General features: G+C 45.6%; 2 protein-coding genes across 3 annotated transcripts; one reads left to right on the top strand and one right to left on the bottom strand.

Moving 5' to 3' along the window:
• On the bottom strand, positions 1-7,062 carry GGCT (gamma-glutamylcyclotransferase). Its single transcript, XM_037041210.1, has 4 exons — positions 6,763-7,062; positions 2,721-2,866; positions 1,567-1,690; positions 1-571 (listed from the first exon to the last, which is right to left on the bottom strand). The coding sequence occupies exons 1-4, from the start codon at positions 6,901-6,903 to the stop codon at positions 422-424; spliced, it is 561 nt and encodes a 186-aa protein (XP_036897105.1). The 5' UTR covers positions 6,904-7,062; the 3' UTR covers positions 1-421.
• A 181-nt stretch (positions 7,063-7,243) lies between these two features.
• On the top strand, positions 7,244-9,620 carry LOC118983561 (membrane magnesium transporter 1-like). Of its 2 annotated transcripts, none has more exons than XM_037041208.1 (4): positions 7,244-7,353; positions 7,582-7,680; positions 8,444-8,509; positions 8,543-9,620. In XM_037041208.1, exon 4 carries the CDS (start codon positions 8,767-8,769, stop codon positions 9,160-9,162), a length of 396 nt encoding a protein of 131 aa, XP_036897103.1. In that variant the 5' UTR covers positions 7,244-7,353; positions 7,582-7,680; positions 8,444-8,509; positions 8,543-8,766; the 3' UTR covers positions 9,163-9,620. The 2 variants fall into 2 exon arrangements, with proteins under 2 accessions (XP_036897103.1, XP_036897104.1); XM_037041209.1 differs by having other exon boundaries at positions 7,263-7,382.
• The last annotated feature ends 5,884 nt before the right edge of the window (positions 9,621-15,504 follow it).

The following is a 15,504-nucleotide window of genomic DNA, read 5'->3' as shown; positions in this document are numbered from 1 at the left end:
ATTTAAAAAGTTTTATTATCAACTGTCTCTGCAGTTTGCTTGCTCTTCTTAAGGTGACAAAAATAATAATAGTAATTCCAGAGCATAGTGGGTCACCAGCACTGCCATGAAGCTGCAGATATATCCTTTGTCCCAGAGTCAGAATGCACTTCAGGTCAACTCAAGCACAGAAAAGTGTTCTCAGAAGAAGAACCCACATCCACACATCCTGCATTTTGGTGCCTCCTGGTCCTCCTGGCAACTGCCCAACCCTCACCCAAGCTTCTTCCCACAGCTTGAAAACAAGGAATCACTCAAGCAATACATCCCTTCAGAACGATGTTCAAAATATTTTAGACGGAGAGACATCCCAGACCCCTGTTCTACACGTTAAAAATGCATCAAATGAGTGTGCAGAGAAAACACCCATAGGTCTCCTCTCTTAGGTGCTGATGAGTTTTGTTTCCCCCTTTCGGATAATGTCCTCGACGTCGTCCGAGACCCGTCCTCGGTAGCCGTTGGGCTCTATGGCATCCAGCTTCTCCCGGTACTCCAGGGGCAGCCCGTTCTCCTTGGCGCCCATGCAGATGACCTAGAAAGGGGTAAAAGGAGCAAACACCTCTTTTAGTTAGGAATGTAGTCTAACTTCGTGTGAGACAGCTTTGTCTGCACTGTCAGCGTGGGGATAATTCCAGGTCACCTCCAGAATAAACGAGGAGAGAACAGACGGGGACCTGGTCATTCCTTCTCAACGAGCCTGGCTGTGCATGGGGCTCTCAGAGCCACGGCATCCATCCCCCGGAATGCCGATTTCACTCAACAGGAAGATTTAACATATTTTTATATCAAGACAGAAAGCTTTCTGTATAGACTTTCCATGATCTTCTAAGAAATCATTCTTCGAGAAAAGTTCAAATGCACAGGGAGCAGTTTTAGTTGAACTCAGAGTCCAGTCTACCCCTGTGAGGTCAGCGGTCCTCCGCAGACCCGTACCAGGCTGGCCCTCTGGGTGCCATGCTAGAAAATCCCAGAGCAGGCCCAGGTGCTGGGTCACCCACTCCTGATGCCAGGTCCTGACTGGGCCTTCTAACAATACCTGAGTTGGGGTTTCTGAAAAGGCACATTGCGGGTCTCTATTTTTTTCCCTGTGCTTGTGGGGGGTGGTTTCCCTGAAAGGCAGTGTGACTTTTATTTCTCTATGTAGGGAGGGAAAACATTTCAGCAGTAGGAAATGCATTTTTCCCCATTACAATTAATCTTGGTGTTCACGTTTTGGGGAGAAAAATCCTGTTACAAAAGCCTATGTGTAGGAATAAAATACGTGTCTGGAATTGTGCATCATATGTATTTCTAAAAGCCTTTTTTTCAATCAACAAAATCTTAGGGATATACTTCTAGCATTACGAATAAATCTGCACATTTGTACTTCAGGTAAATAACTATAATTTTTGTATTTAAAATTTTTGATTAAAATGAATTGTTCAAGTAGAATTAAAACACACAAAGCTTTTTAAAAATAAGACATGTCTTTAGTTTAGCTCCGTGAAAATTAAGAGCAATCACCAAAAATCTTTGTACGCAGCTTACCTTCTTATACTGGGGTGAAGGAGGAGCGCTCTCATAATTTCTCATCTGGTAAGTTCGACAGGTTATCTCTTTCCCTTCTTGAGTGTAAACAGTAACTTCTATGGGGGCATATGCTTTTTCTTGCCTGGAACCAGAACCGCCAAATTTTAACCACACTTGACTTAGCCAAGTGAGTTTACTGAATTAAGAATTTAACTATATATGGATGTATTTACTCCCTATGTATTAATATTTGGGGATATAGAACATATTCCACATGTAAACAGTATTTTGATCTGAAAACCAGAGACTTATTACTACTTGGTACACTTTGAACAGACCTCTGTAGTTACCCTATGTAAAAACATGCTTCAGCGCAGTTATTTTCGTGTTTATGTCCCGAAACACTGCTCTCTAGGCCACAGAAGATGGACGGTGTGTTCTGACAGGAGGAGAATGGCCAGCCAGAGAAGAATGGAGAGAATGACTCACTGTCGTTCACGGTGAGCCACAGTGCCGGGCGCGCTGGGCCATCCGCCCTTCCAGGTCCCACTCTTTCCCACCCACCCTCGCTGTAGTAAACGCTCTGCGCACACCTCATGGGAATTCCACAGGCAGCAGTTTGAGCTGAATTCTGCTTTAGTTGACTTTTAGGAAAAAGTAACAAAGCATTCTTAATACGTTGCTCAAGTTTTGACAAATTATTATTAACTTTTACATTCAACTGCCACTGTAAAGAATTAGTTTGCAAAAGCTGGCTCTAAGAAAAACAGAACAACTGCTTTTGAAATCAATAATAACAAATAAATCAATAACAAATAACACATGTAACAATTATTAACGTCTCCATGCTTTCTCACCATATGAAACTACAAAGATTTTTATAAGACAAATAAAATAGAAGGAAATGAGGACTTCCATCTTTTACAGAAGAGATCACACAATCGCCCCCAAATCTCAATCAGAAAATGCGACTCTTCTAGGCTTTCCTTTTTAGGACACACATAGTATACCTTTTATGTTAACTCTAAAGTGTAAAGAACAGGTAGTACATAGTTTTGAAAAGCCAACATATATGTGTGTGTGTGTGTGTGCGCACAAGCATATACACATCCTTGCATATGATCCACTTTTGGAATTTATAATTATGGAATGCATAATTAGAAACCACCTACTTATCCAGAGAACTTAAATTGCTTTTGTTCACTTTCCATACTACGCCCCATACTTCATCGCCAGGACTCTGAAAAATGGTGGCTATACCTCCGTGCCAAACTTCACTTTCTTTGCCTTCGAAATTGCCAAAGTCAAGCTTAAAATCCTACAAAAAAACCCAAGTGATAATGATTAATATCCTCTTGAACCAAACATTTCCTCCTCCTCAAGAGAAGAGAGATTTACCCTGAACTTCATTCAATTAAAACATAAACTTTGAGTTCCTTCTATGTGTAAGAAGCTGTGGAAAATACAAAGATAAACAAAAACCCAGATCTCAAGGACTGGATGTATTTTTTCATATTTTTCTTTAAAAAATTAAATATATGCTGAATATGTACATGTATTTCACCATAAACAAAAGGTTTAAGGGGAAAGAAAAATCTCATAATCCTGATGCCTTAACACCACTATTTTCATTTTTGAAAATTACATCCCAGCCTACTTGCCCGTAGACTAACTCAGAGGCGATCACAGGGTGTATTACTGACACGGGGGAAAGCTACCCAGGGGCGGTAACATTCTCCCTACCTCTGTGTGCGTAAAGAGCATCCCACTAGCGCTCATCACTGTGTTTGCCCTAAGGGAGCTGGCATTGGAGGGTGATTTGTGTACTTATGAACACTAATCTAATATTAATAAATTATACTAATTTACCTATAATAATCATAAAAGCAGCTAACACATACCGGAAAATTACTGGGTTCTGTATACTGTGGAATGAACTTTATATAGGCTCATTTTTATCCTGCTTAATAACCGTACTGTATCCATTTCACAGCAAGAAAAACTGTGGCTTAGAAAAATTAAGCAACTTGTCTAAGGTCTCACCACTAATAAGCAATGGAGCCAGGTCTCGGGTGTGGCTTCTTCCCTCACAAAAAAAGCAGTCCTGCGGAAGCGTAAACATTCTTACTTGGCTGTTTGGTCTGGGAAGGTTTCTTTTCCATCTTTTCCGAAATTAGCTTCCTTAATCATAAAATAAAAATGGTTGGACTAGATAGTAAGTCTAAGGTTTATGTTTTATCTTTGTCCCCTTTATTTTCTTAAAAACCTCGTCAGACACTTTAGGGAAATGGTTGTTTTGAGTGACCCGTATCTTCAGCTGGTATATCGGATATTCCAGGACCAAGCCTCTCATCAGCGGGTCTGGCAAAAGCTACAACCACACTAGGAACTGGCTGTCTACTGCTAAATCCAAGGGATGATTTTCATTTTCATCTCCTTCCACTTCTTGGCTGCTCCCGACACAATTAGCCACCCTGCCTTCGTGTCCCTCTTTCCTGGTTTTGGGCGGTCCCTGACCTCCTTGGTGCCTGTGCCGGCTCCTCCTCCACAACCCGGCTCCTCCTCCACAACCCGGTCTTCAGACCAGGGCTCCTGAGGGCTCAGCTTAGGCCCTTTTGTCTGTTCATTCAGCTGTTTGCTCAAGCCAGCCTCGTCCCAACAGCTTCAGTTACCATCCAACATTCTAGTCATCTTTTAATCCAACCCAAATCTCTCTCTCTCTCTCTCTCTCTCTGAGCTTCGAAAGTGCTTAGAACAGGCCTGGCCCATACCAAGTCCTTAATAAATGTTCACTAATATTTTTCTGCTCAGTTGGATGTGAAATGAGCATCTCAAACCCAGTTTGTTCAAACCGAGCTTGATGTTCCCTCCTTAACCTTATTGTTCCCTTTGCAAACATCGCCATCACCCATCCAGTTATTACACCAATGACCTGAGTCATCTCTAGTATCTCTTCCTCCCTTTATAATTCGTCACCAAGAAGATGACAGTGTCACCTCGTAAGTATCTCCCAAACCAACCTCCCCTCCACTGCTACCACCGAAGGCGCCATAATCTGCAGTATGGGCTGTACAAATGCTTTCTAACTGGGCTCCCCACATCCAATTTCCCCTCATTCCGACCCATTTTCACAGCAACCAGATGCGTTTTTGAAGATGCACATCTGATCTTCTGTTTGCTTAACTTCCGCAATGGGTCTTCTCATTGCTCTCAAGTTAAAAACCAAGGTCTTCTTTGGCCCCTGGGGTCCTGCAACACATGGCCCTTCGCTACCCCTGCAGTCCTCATGCTGCGTCTTCCTCGCATGCTCGGTTCCAGCCTCACTAGCTGGATGATCCAGCTTCTCTCCCGAGGTCTTTTGTACACACCATCCCTCATCTGGTTTGTGTCTTCCCTCCCCCAATCCTTCAGTCTTGGCTTTAAAACCATGTTTTCAAGAAGAGCTTTACTGATCATCCCAGCTAGGCTAGGTCCCAATGTCATCCAGGGGTGTCTGACCTATTGGCATCTCTGGGCCACACTGGAAGAAGGCGGCTTAGGCCACACATGAGATACACAAACACAAAAGCTGATGAGCAAAAAAAGTTTTAAGTAAATTTACAATTTTGTATTGGGATGCATTCATAGCCATCCTGAGCCACATGCAGCCTGCAGGTTGGACACCCCTGTTACACTTTCATAGCTAGTGCCTTGTTCGTCTCCTTTAAAAAATAAAAAAACTTCACTTTTTTTAGAGTGGTCTTATGTTCACAGCAAAACTGAGAGGAAGGTACAACATGTTTCCTTTTTAAGACTAACCACACCTGTAACTGAATAATCATTTGCTGGATAGCTCCCCTCCTCATCTCAACTAGAAGTATCTGAACCCCCTTCCCACATTTGGGGAATTCCCCATCTTACGTGTCTGGCAGGGTTGAGTGTGCCAGAGTCCGACTCCCAATTCTGAAACTTTGGACACCAAAAGTTGGTTCTCTCTGCGTTGCCTGCAGCCAGGGCACAGGCATGTGGCCAAGACTTAGCCAATGAGGGCACCCCTTGGGACTTTGAATTGTGCCCACCAAGGACAGCAGAAACTCCACCCTGGGGGTGGCAGCCACATCTGGGTTCCAGGAGCTGCAGGGCTGTAGTGACAGCAGCAGGCAGGGTCCAGAGCAAGAGGCAGTGTTCACGTTTACCGAGTTCAGCAGGGGTGCAGGAGTGGCCTCCTGGCTGCTTCTGTCTGTGACGTTGGCTGCACTGCAGTTGCTGGCCTCCCTTTATGTTTGCCTGTTTCATGCACTTTGTGGTCCTAACTTCCTGGTCATTCTGTAAGCTCTCCAACAGCTTTTCAATACATTCTTTTTCTGCTTAAATCAGCCACTTTCTTTTGTTTGCAACGAAGAACCCTGATGACAGCAAAGGCCATATCTGTCTAGTTCAGCAAGCCCAACGGTTTTCTAACAATTTGCCTGCGTGTTTCTCCTACAGTCTAGGAGGCTCTCAAAGCAGCCAGCTTACCCAGTCATCTTTGTGTCTCCAGGTAAGCGCTGGAAGAGTATGTACTAATGAATGAATGGAATGAACTGAAGAGCAGTGATTTTTTTCCCCCACAGATGGGTTACCATTCATCCAGCCACTTAATGGAGCACAGCCCTCACCCAGAATAAGAAACGATTCCAGCTTTCAGGGCCTCTCAGTTTGGGAGGTCGGGGTAGTAAATGGTAGGTAAACAGATTATTACAATACCAGGAGACCAGTCCAGCTGCAAACGTATGTATATAACAGAAAACAGCCAATTCCCTGACTTGGGTTGGAGAAAACTCAGAAGTATCAACTGAGTGGATTCAGGGAGGATGCCCCTGAGTTGGTGGATGAAGGCAGCCAGATCTGGGCAGTACGAGCAGTTTGTGGGAACGTTAGGTGGGGAGTCATCGCAGTCTGTCGGGGCGCTGTTGCTGGGGTGTCAGCGCTCAGTAGGAGTCAAGCATAGAGCCAACAGGGCTAGGTGGGCTTGCCCAAGAGGGCAGCGGCCAGAAGATAATACCAACTCTTTTCGGGAAGAGCTGAGTGCCTGGCCCCCTGTCTGTTAAATAGGTACAAAGTCGCTGTACCCACTGTTGAGTGGAGACGGGGCGGTGGTGCGGGGCGGCGGGGGGGGGGGGGGCCNGGGCGTGGGGGGGGGGGGGGGGGGGGGGGGGGGGGGGGGGGGGGGGGGGGGGGGGGGGGGGCACTGACCTGCAGGCGGGCCAAGCAGAAGAACTCGGCTGAGGGGTTTTGGAGATGGATACGCTCGGTCAGCAGGTTGCTGCCATAGGCGAAGTACAAAAAACTCTCCTCTTCCTGGCCCCGCTGGTCCTTGAAGCCCGAGGTCGCCATGACCCATTAGATGCCGCACGGTCCAGGCGTTGGCAGCAAGAGTATGAGGAGAGAACGGTGAGCGAAGCTTGGTTGGGGGATGACACCAACTCAGCGGTCCCCACACCGCCACTGCCTCCAGCGTTCGGGGCTGGGCGAGAAGTGAGGGTCTCAAGGGTCAGGGGCGAGTGCTCTTCTGATTGGCTGTAGGTCCCAACGTTGCAATCCGCCCCTTCTGATTGGTCAACTGCAGCACCACCTCCGCACCTTCCTCTTAGACTCGGAAATACTCTATCCTAAGGCCACGGGGTTCTGATTTCTCATTGGACACGCTTCTCTTTTGTCCGGTCCTCATGGTCAAGGCTGCCTCTGATTGGCGGATGGGCGGGCTCTTCGCAGCGGCGGGTCAGGTCGCGTGGGCTCTTTGTGGGGTCTTGGCGTGCGGGCCCCAGGCAGGAATTTTTACTCTAGGTGTGTATTGGGGGGGGGGGGGGGCGAGTGTGAGTACGTGGTCGTGTGTGCACTTTAGGGGGATCAGGGCAGATCTGAGCCGAGACAGTGGCCCGGGCTCAGACGGTTTCCTCTCCCGGCAGCTAGCCCTTGGCCCGCTTTGGAGGAATCTGTCCGGAAGGGTCTGGTCACCCCACACGCTGGTTCCTGTGTCCTCAGCCCACATGGTCTCCTTGATACCTTTTCTAGGGTCCCTTTGCCTCCTGGAGAAGCCCCTATGAATGTCTCAGGCTCCCTTCTCTAACGGAAGTGCGGTGCCCAGTTTAAATTCCGACGCTGCCCGTTGGTGTAAGTATTAAAAGAGTAATTTGTGAATGTCATTAAGTGCAAAAACCCTAGTGTAAAATAAGATTACAGGAGTATGAAAACAATGAAATAAAACTCTATATTGTTAACTTTGAAATGGAGAAATTCATATGAACTCGGGGCCTAGAAGCAGTATTCTTGGCAACTAGATTTTGACCTCTATTCTCCAGTAAGAAGTAGCAGGGCTCCTACGGGAAAGGGCTGAGGCCACGTCAAGAGCTGGGAATGAATGAGTGCTTGGAACGCCTGGTGACAAAGTCAGGAAGTAGACAAGTAAAATGAGGTCTTTTTAAAAGGACGTGGGAGCCAGCTTGGAGGAATGCCCACTGGCCAAAGTTAGAACAATTTGAACTTCAAAACTGCAATTGATTGAACATGTCATAAAAAAGTCATTCCCCAGAAAGAGTGAGCATAATCTAAAAAAAACAATTTTTGAAAACCCTCATTTCTCATGCTTACTTACTGGTGGGAACTATGACACCAACTCTTGACTCTGGAAAGTGGTAATGGAGGAAAAGGAATTAAACATTTTTCCTGCCTTCTAGTTGCACGTGTATTGCAAAGTAAATCAAGTAGCCCCAGTTGATGTGGAAATAGTTCTTACAGCAATATGCCAGCCAAATAATGTAAAAGGAATGATAGAAAATCAGTATTTTGCATACCCTAATAACTGATTTCATGCCAGCATCGTTCACAAAAGGGCACTAGGGAACAGAATGTTGACATATGCACGATTATTCCCCAGGGATTGCTTGCTGGTCATCAAGGGGGAAACAGAATGACAGTGGAAGAGTCTGGCCCCTCCCACCTTACCCTAGCTGAGTCTGGTCTTCTCTAAATGTGGACCAGCCTGATACTGTGTCTTCAGCATCATCTGTGAGTATTGTATCCAAAAATCTTTAACTTCAACATAAGCAGGATCTACAGGATTGAAGAAAAAAAGTGACACTAAGAGGAAAAATCTAAACATTCTGCAGGACAAACAGCTTAGTCCTGTAAAATCAGTTGGTGTCCTTAACAACAAAAAGCCCTTTGCCACTTTTTGTGGGTTGCTGCTTGTCAAGTGTCATGGTGCCGTCACTGTGGAAGGGGCTGGTGGGCATCGGCCTTTTTGCCCTAGCCCACGCGGCCTTTTCCGCTGCGCAGCATCGTTCTTACATGCGGTTAACAGAGAAGGAGGATGAATCACTGCCAATAGATATAGTTCTTCAGATACTTCTGGCCTTTACAGTTACCTGCTATGGGATAGTTCACATTGCAGGGGAGTTTAAAGACATGGATGCCACCACGGAACTGAAAAATAAGACATTTGACACGTTAAGGAATCACCCGTCGTTTTATGTATTTAATCATCGTGGTAGAGTGCTGTTCCAGACTTCAGATGCAACAAATTCTTCAAACCAAGATGCGCTGTCCTCTCACACATCGTTGAAGTTTCGGAAACTTGAATCACTGCATCGGTAGGGTTTTTTACAAATTGTAATGGGACAGGCCCCAGAGCTGGAGTGTTGGAGTTTGGAGTAAAAAACAACTCGCCCCATTGGTTTTTATATTGATCTTTCAGACCTAATTTTAAAAAGTCTCTGGTCCTTGTCTGTATACTGTTAATCAAATCATTGATGCAGTATGAATTATCTGTGAAATGTCATTGATCTTTCCTAGAGAGAGTTCCTTTTTTCATTTGAAACAAATTTGCATCTTTTGTAAAAGTCACTGTGTTGAACACATTTTTCTTAAAAAAGCGGTGATGTTTTTGTCATTGTTTTCTTAGATTTCTTTGCACTGCAGTGTTTAGGATCCCTTGGGCAACAGTGCGACAACTGTGTTTGCAACATTAATGATAGGGAAATGGTCTTCAGTTCTTAACAAATGGACGTGCTATGCTTGTATGTTTTAAATAAATATATTAGTGACCAAAAGTATAGAGGAATTATTATTAATTCAGTACGGCCCCAGGTTATACATGTGCTATAAAATAAATTACACCAGTGACTACAAGGATGTGTAAATAGCCATTATTGAGAAAGAATTCCACGTGCTGCCTAAAAACCTAAAGTGACTTGCCCTTGACTCACCCATCTTTTTGAAACCTCATGTTCAGTCGGCCTGTCAGTACTAAGTCTGCTGAACACTTTGTATCCACCCTCCTTTCCATTCCCACGGTCCCTGCCCTCTCCCTGCAGGCATCGGCTCACACCTGGCTTAGGGCCACAGCTTCCTGCCTGGTTTCCCTGACTCTGCTTTTTGGTAGAGGTGGGGTAAGAACACACATCACTGAGGGCAGTACCGAGCAGGTTTGGAGACTGGTGAGCAGCTCAATTTCAATAGAGCCAGCAGTTCATGTTAGGAAATGGGAAGTAAGACTAGAAGGAGATTTACTAGTTTGTGGAAGGACCTTGAAATTTGCATTACAAATTCAGACTATTTGGTGGTAAAAGGGAAGACAGTTTTGATGGTTAAGCAGAGAGCCCTTGGACCTTTGGAAACTCGGTTTTGTCATTCTGGCTGGGATGGCCTGGGAGGGCATTGGGTGAGTACTGGATACAAGTTCATTGCAATAGGCAAGGACATGAAAGCCTTGTGCTGGGATGGTAGTTAGGGAATGGAAATGAAGGGATGGGAGGGAGTGAAGATAAGTTCTTATGATTTGTTTGTCATATCACTCCTTTGGGCAGAAACCTTCAGTAGCTGTCTGTTCATCACTTTATCGAGGGCAGGCTTTTGTGCAAGCCGTTACTATCTGATCGCACTCTGCCCAGCTGGTCTGATCTTTCAGGTGCTGGCAAACCCTTTGGAGATAGGGACCACACCTTCTATTTCTGTATAGGTTCAGTGATTACCAAAGCATAGATCAATAATAAATGCCTGCTGAGTCGTGGTGCTAGAGTCGAGATCTCCCCACACTTCGCACAGCCCCCCAGATAGATCCTTTTCTCACCGTGACTTTTTCTGGCTTACCTTGCTTTACTGAAACACGTGTGTCCTTTAACTCTGACTAGAGATTTAAACGTGCTTTAGCATACGGAATTCTGCATGGGTTTATGGGCCATAGTGGGATTTATATCTGTTCCCAGCTTATGGTCTAGGAAATGACAGGGGAGCATGCCACAATATATTAAATCAGAAATGGGTTTTCTTTTGGAGAGGGGAGAATACATAATAAAGTCCCCAAAGGCAGTCATTTCTCAGGATGTTTGACAGATTATCTACATGCTCGGGTTGAGAGTAAGCCTGGAAGGTGGTTCCAGTGCAGTTTCTTATTTAGTGCTTGGTACGTAGTCTGCCTTGACATATCTGTCCCTGTGATTATGTCTGTAACCACTCACTTTGGAAAGGGCTACCCAGACTGCCAGGCACGCTTATCTGTGGGCGGGGGGAAGTGGAGTTGGAGGGTAGGAATAGGAGATTTGAACAAAAAGCTTTCTTTCTTTTTTTGTTCTGTATTCCTTTGTATTTTTTGTACTTTGAACATATATTCCGGTATTACTTTTCTTATTTAAACATATATAAAATTAAAATTTGGCACAAAAATTCATATCTTACAGAATTTTAGGTCGAAATCTAGAGAATTGATGTTGGGGGAATAAAAAAAGAGGGTGACGACTAAGTGAATTGCCCAGAGAGCGACGCAGCAAACACATTCCTGAGTGGGCCTGCGTCTCATGACGTCAGAGAATTCAGCCAGATCTGTGAGGCCGCAGCTGCAAGCCATAATAGTGTTCTTCTGGGTTTCCCTCTTTGGTCCCCGAGGTGTCAATGGATATGAGAACCAGAAGCTACCCCAGTCTGGTTTAGGGAAGTCACACATAGGCCCTAGCACAGTAGACTGCTAGATCCCCCTGCCGACCTTAAAGGACACTTGTAGAAGATCCTGGAAATACAGCGCGTCAATTGTCTTGATGTCATTTATCATAGCTACATTTGATCGAGATGTACCAATCTCCAGAATTACTACTGTTAATATTAAAATCTGACAGCCTGCACCATAGCTAATATCTTCATCTCCTCAGCTTATATGTCCATGTTATTTGGAACACCTTAAAGTCAGTGGAAAATTAAAAGAAGACATTTGCCGCATGTTTCTACTGCCAATCATAGCAGTAAATACATAATAACACTTCAGATTTTAGGTTCACTTCAGTGAAAATCCCAGTTGTTCCTTTGGTGATCGACCTCATTCACCCAGAAGGAAGTGTAAACTCAGGAAATCCTTAATCTCAAGCAAAATAATTAGATGAGAGCCGAGGTTTTCTTACTATCCTTACATAAAAATAGTTTCAGAATGAAACTTAGTTTAAGCGCTTGGATACATGGATGGAAGGCGAGAACTGTGCTTGAGTTCTCTGCCTTCATTGATGTGCTCGGGTTTCATGTTTTCAGTGTATTCAGCAGTATTTAATCAGTAATTAGCGCTTGTCAGAGACATGCACACCAGCGAAGTGCTTTCCTTGACCACAGAACGACTCTGGAGATTTGGGAATCTTTCCAGAATAGCTGATCTGCATTATTTTCTGCTTTCACGAGAGTGCAGCTCATCCCAATAACAGAGCCCCCAAAAAGCGTCTTGACTTCCTGTCTTTGTGAAAATGCTCATTGGCCAAGGAGACGACAGAAACTATACGACTGCGTAACAGAAACTCAGATGACCCGCTGAAAATGAGAGTTATTCATGGGAGAAATAGGTGTGTTTTGTGTGTAGCGAAGAAATTTGCTTCAGGAATCCATTCTCTGAGCTCCCCATGGCTAGTGCGTTTTGCATGCATCATTTTCCTATGTTTGGAGCTGGTGAAATCATAGGAACTCTTGGGTTTGCCGCAGGAGGATGCCACAAAATTGCAGTGGCAAAACTGTACTTCTGCGACCCAACAATTCCACTCCTAGGTGTCTACCCGAATGAAGTGGAAATAGGTAACCCCACACCGACACTTGTGTATGAATGTTCACGGCAGCACTGTCATGGTAGCCAAAAGGCAGCAACGACCCAAGTGCATCATGGGATGCATGGGGAAGCGAAAAGTGGCGTGCCTGCGCAAGGAAAAGGCATTCCGCCCTAAAAAGCAATGAAGCAGGGATACGTGCTGCAGCGCAGATGGACCTCAGAAACGTGATGGTAGTCGGAAGAAGCCAGATGCAGAGGGTCACATTATAGTATTTTATTTATGTGAATTGCCCAGAATAGGTAAGCAGTAGACACAGGAGGCTGATCAGTGGTTACGGAGAGCTGTGGGGAGGAGGAGAGAAAACTTAGTGGGTATGAATGAGGTTTCGTTTGGGGTGAGGAAAGTGTCTTGGAATTGGGACATTCTGCTTGCCACTGAAAGGGTGAATTTTATGTTATGTGAATTTCATCTCCATGGGAAAAAGCCCATAAGAATCCGTATTTCCAGGGTTTTCTGATTAGTGGTTGTAAGAAGTAACAGCAGAATGTCAGTAGGTAACTTGGACATCAAACTCCTTCGCTTTGAGGTGGGGGTGAGGAGTTTAAAGGATCGGACGTGAGTCCTCCCACACACTGGGCAGGCAGGAGGCACTCGAGGCCCTTTTGTTTGGAAAGGGATGGTGCCAGGAGCTTTGCCCCCAGTAGGTACTTGGGGGATGCGGTGCCATGGGAAAGGAAACGCGTTACTAATGCGCTGCTCCTCCCTGGGGGTCACCTTCTTAACGCATCCTGTGCCCCATTAACAATGTGGGGCGTGCAAGAATAGCAAAGGCTCGAGCAGCGGCATTTCATGAAGTGGGGTCTGTGGGACATCAGCCCCATGGGACAGCCCTCCATCCAAACAGCTTTTGTGGGACTTCCGCCAAGATGGAGGCATAGGTGGAAAAACTGCCTTCTCCCACAACCAAGTTTGGATACAACAAAAGTTTTGGAGAACTAAGACACACCCAGAGACCAGAAAACCGAATTATACGGAAGTCCGACAGCTACGAACCATTCAACGGGGACGGTAAGAGAGGCAGAGCCAGCAGCGGAGCAGGGTTGGGAAGGACAGACCTAGGAGCAGCGCAGGCAGCCCGGACCTAGTCGGGGTGCGGGGCAGACTGACCAAGGTCGCACATTTGCGCACAGTGAGACAGACCACGCAGGACCCAGGGGGCGAACCCAGTGGTGGAGGGCTGACAGCGGTGGCACACTCGCGTGCAGTGGAGCGGGGCGCGTGGCCCTGGGGACGGTGGTGGCTGCGGTGCTGGTGGGGGTCATGGCGGCGGGCGCCGGAGGGAAGCCATTGTCCCTCTTTGACCCCGCCCCCACATACAACGTCACAACCCAGCGACTGAGTTGCCCTGCTCTGGTGAAAACCTAGGGTTCCGATCCTGCTACTTAACAGGCACGAACAGCCCAAAAGATGGCACAAGAAGAACTCAAAGTCCCAGAGCCAATAACTCTAAGTGACCAACAGATTGCCAGCCTCTCAGAAGCCCAATTTAAAACACTATTTATCAGGATGCTCACAGAATTGGTAGAGTACAGTCACAAATTAGAGAAACTTAGTCACAAATTAGAGGAACATATGAAGGCTAAACTAATTGAAATGAAGGGAGATGCACAGGAAACCAATAGTGATGGAAAGGAAACTGGGACTCAAATCAATGGAATGGACCAGAAGGAAGAACAAAACATCCCACCAGAAAGGAATGAAGAAATGAGAATTCAAAAAAATGAGGAGAGGCTTAGGAACCTCCAGGACATCTTTAAACGTTCCAACATCCGGATTATAGGGGTACCAGAAGGGGGAAAGAAACAGCCACGAGTGGAAAACTTATTTGAACAAATAATAAAGGAGAACTTCCCCAGTCTGGCAAAGGAAATAGACTTCCAGGAAATCCAGGAAGCTCAGAGAGTCCCAAAGAAGTTGGACCCAAGAAGGAACACACCAAGGCACATCATAATTACATTAGCCAAGACTAAAATGAAGGAGAGAATCCTAGAAGCAGCAAGGGATAAGGGGACAGTCACCTACAAAGGAGTACCCATCAGACTGTCAGCGGATTTCTCAAAAGAGACCTTACAGGCAAGAAGGGGCTGGAAAGAAGTATTCCAAGTCATGAAATCCAAAGACCTACAGCCAAGATTGCTTTATCCAGCAAAACTTTCATTTAGAATGGAAGGACAGATAAAGTGCTTCTCAGATAAGGTCAAGTTCAAGGAGTTCATCATCACCAAGCCCTTATTATATGAAATGCTAAAGGGACTTATATAAGAAAAAGAAGATGAAAAATATGAACAGTGAAAGGACAGCAAACACACAGTTATTAACAACCACACCTAAAACAAAAGCAAACCAAGAGGACAGCTAGATCAGGAGTGGAACCATAGAAATGAAGAACACATGGAGGGTTAGCAACAGGGGGGTGGGAGGAGGAGAAGGGGGGAGAAGGTACAGAAAATAGCATAGACAGTAGGTAGAAAATAGATAGGGGGGAGGGCGAGAATAGTGGGGGAAATATAGAATCTAAAGAAGTTGAGACACGTGGTTATAAACTAAGGGGGGGAGAAGGGTGGGGGAGGGAGTGCGGGTGGAGGGGAATGAAGGGGGGAATAGAACAACTGTAATGGTATAATCAATAAACTATATTTAAAAAAAAACCAGCTTCTGTGGTCCAATGAGCTGGGAAACGCTGTCGCACACCCTTCCTCCTGGAGGTCCCCAGTGCCCGTCAGCACTGGAAGGACCCTGAGGACACCTGTTGTCGAGGAACCTCGCGAGTTCAGTTTAGTCCCAATTTCCCCAAACCTCTGGTCACAGAGCCCCTTCAATGTGGGAAACACTGTGATTTTTTTAAGGATACTTGTTTAGTTCTTGC

The sequence above is a fragment of the Sturnira hondurensis genome, unplaced genomic scaffold, assembly GCF_014824575.4.
Source record: "Sturnira hondurensis isolate 20B ecotype Veracruz unplaced genomic scaffold, ASM1482457v3 Scaffold0002840, whole genome shotgun sequence".
Classification (NCBI taxonomy): domain Eukaryota; kingdom Metazoa; phylum Chordata; class Mammalia; order Chiroptera; family Phyllostomidae; genus Sturnira; species Sturnira hondurensis.
This window is presented reverse-complemented; position numbering and strand designations above follow the sequence as displayed.

Coding starts and splice junctions, on each gene's coding strand:
- GGCT (XM_037041210.1), bottom strand. CDS start 6,903: ATGGCGACCTCGGGCTTCAAGGACCAGCGGGGCCAGGAAGAGGAGAGT. Junction 2,867..6,762: donor TCTGCTTGGCCCGCCTGCAG/GTCAGTGCCCCC, acceptor GTTTTTTTGTAG/GATTTTAAGCTTGACTTTGG. Junction 1,691..2,720: donor AATTTAAGTTCTCTGGATAA/GTAGGTGGTTTC, acceptor TTCTGGTTCCAG/GCAAGAAAAAGCATATGCCC.
- LOC118983561 (XM_037041208.1), top strand. CDS start 8,767: ATGGTGCCGTCACTGTGGAAGGGGCTGGTGGGCATCGGCCTTTTTGCC.